Source organism: Diaphorina citri, unplaced genomic scaffold (assembly GCF_000475195.1).
Source record: "Diaphorina citri unplaced genomic scaffold, Diaci psyllid genome assembly version 1.1 scaffold1382, whole genome shotgun sequence".
NCBI lineage: Eukaryota > Metazoa > Arthropoda > Insecta > Hemiptera > Psyllidae > Diaphorina > Diaphorina citri.
Genome location: NW_007378808.1, coordinates 76034 through 78744, shown reverse-complemented (window position 1 = coordinate 78744; position 2711 = coordinate 76034). Strand labels below are relative to the sequence as shown.

Here is a 2711-nt window from a genome sequence, read left to right as displayed (position 1 = left end):
AATAGATATAAGATTAGAATTGAGAAGAAGTGTGTGGACATTACCCCGAATTTATATACGGCCCTATTATAGTTAGGTAGATTTGCCCAAATTCTGTTGGATTTTCCTGTTCAATGGGGTAAGCGGTACGGGGCGGAAGGTGTATGAGAACACAATTTCTCTAGCTGTTGTAGGATATGAACGCTATGGGCTCATCTCTCCGAGTATGTTGAAGTCGCTTTTATGGTTATAAGGCGTTTTTCATTAATCATTCTGGGAGATCCAAGTGAACTAATGATTCCACATCTCGCCACATATTTCATACGTTATTAACCGGCAGTTGATCAGTTCAAAAGCGTCCACGCCGCGATTTTTTTAATAAGGGCTAATGAATTGGTCTTATCGCTGAATATATTGGAAATATGAACAATCATAGATCTGTATAACAATACACAACCAATTAACCATCACCTTCAATTTGCCTATCAATTCACACCTGTTTACCGCATCAAGTGCCCATATTTACCTTACTTTAATATTAGACCAGGCATGTCAAAACTGCGGCGCCGGGCCGCATGGCGCCCGCCGGCATGGTCAAATTGTGCGGCCCGCTGCGAGCCACAAAGGTATATAATTTTAAATAATAAATTAATAATATTTCATAAGGAGACTTTTTATTTATTATTATTTTTTTTTATTACTTTAATCTTTGAAACAAAATGAAGAAGTTAAAAAGTTACTTCTTGGTAAACGTATCTATCTAATAAAATAATATCTATTTTACCTACTTACTAAAAATTTGGATCAAAATCACTAGCACGGTGGATCTAGTTCAGACGTACAAGATTTGGAGACTCCCACAAACAGTACCTATTCTTTTTAAAAAACAAATGAATCCCATGATTTTTTTTACAACAATTTTTTTACTGGGGGGGGGGTGAATACCTGCGGCCCGCCAATGTTCAACAAATATCAAAAATGGCCCTCTATACCATTAAAGTAACACCAAACCCTTCTCTTTTTTGCTGATAGGTATTTCAGTCGCTCCACGTCAGAGTGCATCGGGGATTTGTCTGTTAGTTGGAAAACAAAATTTTCTACTATTTTCACCATTTTTTGACGTGTTTACTCAGTACCGGTCCGGAGTTGGAAGCGGTTGAAATTCAGAAAGATCCGAAAATAATAATCCGCTCTTATTGGCTAATGGAAAGGATTGAAAAGAGATCCCTAGGAAAAGTATCCGCCCCCCTTTTAAAATTCCATCAAATCAAACCAAAAACCCATCAAACACTTTATTTAGCTAACCTCTGTGGCTGAGTGGTCAAGAACACTGACTCTCAACCTGGAGGTGTCGGGTTCGAATCCCGACCAGGACGGAAATTTTTTAACCAAACTTTACCGTTCTTGGATAGGTGTGGTCCGTAGAGCCCCTTTTCAAGTTGAGTTCTATGTATAGTTCACTGAATCACTAGTAATATAACATTATGCTTTCCAGTACCCATCGTACGTCTGGTCTGAGGAGTTCCAGATAGATATGCTGTCCGAACACTTCAAAGCTTTTGACAATCTAAGAAAGAAACACTTCTTCATTGGAGAAATGATTTGGAACTTTGCCGATTTCAAGACGGCAGAAAGTAAGTATTCAGTATCCACCCTGCACTTTTGTCTTCAAAAATCCGGTAAATGTGCTAGAACAACCATTTGGAGCTTTTTAAACCTCCTGAAAGCGAAGAGGGAAAGAGACAGGATAGGTGAAAGCCAGCCGTTCCGAGAACGAGAACGAACCTTATCCGTTTATGAAAAAAGTCCCATTTAATGGAACTTTTTTCAGAGTTTTAACAGAGGGAACTGTAACTACCAAGGTCTTATCGTCCCGGAATCGAAGAGAGAAGGAGACAGGATAGGAGGAAGCCAGCCGTTCCGAGAACGAACATTATCTGTTTAAGATAAAGTCCGCTCCGAGCGGGAAACAAACCAGTGACCTAGCGTTTACCAGCTTATTCAGTATCCACCCTGCACTTTTGCCTTCAATAATCCGGTAAATGTGCTAGAACAACCATTTGGAGCTTTTTAAACCTCCTGAAAGCGAAGAGGGAAGGAGACAGGATAGGTGAAAGCCAGCCGTTCCGAGAACGAACATTATCTGTTTAAGATAAAGTCCGCTCCGAGCGGGAAACAAACCAGTGACCTAGCGTTTACCAGGTAGATGATGCGCTACCAACCAAGCTAACTAGGCTGGCAAAAAATAAGTTTGCTAAATCCAATAATTTAACTTGAACCAAGTTCAAGCCCAAACAGCGGCCTTAAGAATGCTCATAGGCGGTTCTTGCCTAAATTTTTGGGGGGGCTTGATTTTGAAGGTACACCTTCAAAATTTTGATTTAGCTTTAAGTAAAAAATCCTTGAGATAGTATAAAGGCTAATTTATGACCTTGGAAGCATAGGCGGTTCTTGCCTAAATTTTTGGGGGGGCTTGATTTTGAAGGTACACCTTCAAAATTTTGATTTAGCTTTAAGTAAAACTACATCATAGGCGGTTCTTGCCTAAATTTTTGGGGGGGCTTGATTTTGAAGGTACACCTTCAAAATTTTGATTTAGCTTTAAGTAAAAAATTAAAATACATTGCTTATACGACATTTTGTGTCGTTCGGGGGATAGAGGAGGAGAACTATCGATAGTCGGCGCCATCGATAGTTATCGATATTTTTCAAAAAAACTATCGATAACTATC

At 39.4% G+C, this 2711-nt stretch overlaps 1 protein-coding gene across 1 annotated transcript in view; it reads left to right on the top strand.

Moving 5' to 3' along the window:
* The window catches only part of LOC103515620 (beta-glucuronidase-like), a 13545-nt gene that overhangs the window by 9701 nt on the left and 1133 nt on the right, over nt 1-2711 (top strand). The window contains exon 7 of the mRNA XM_026828246.1: nt 1475-1613. Within this exon, the coding sequence (XP_026684047.1) occupies nt 1475-1613 (139 nt within the window). The remainder of the gene's footprint in view (nt 1-1474; nt 1614-2711) is intronic.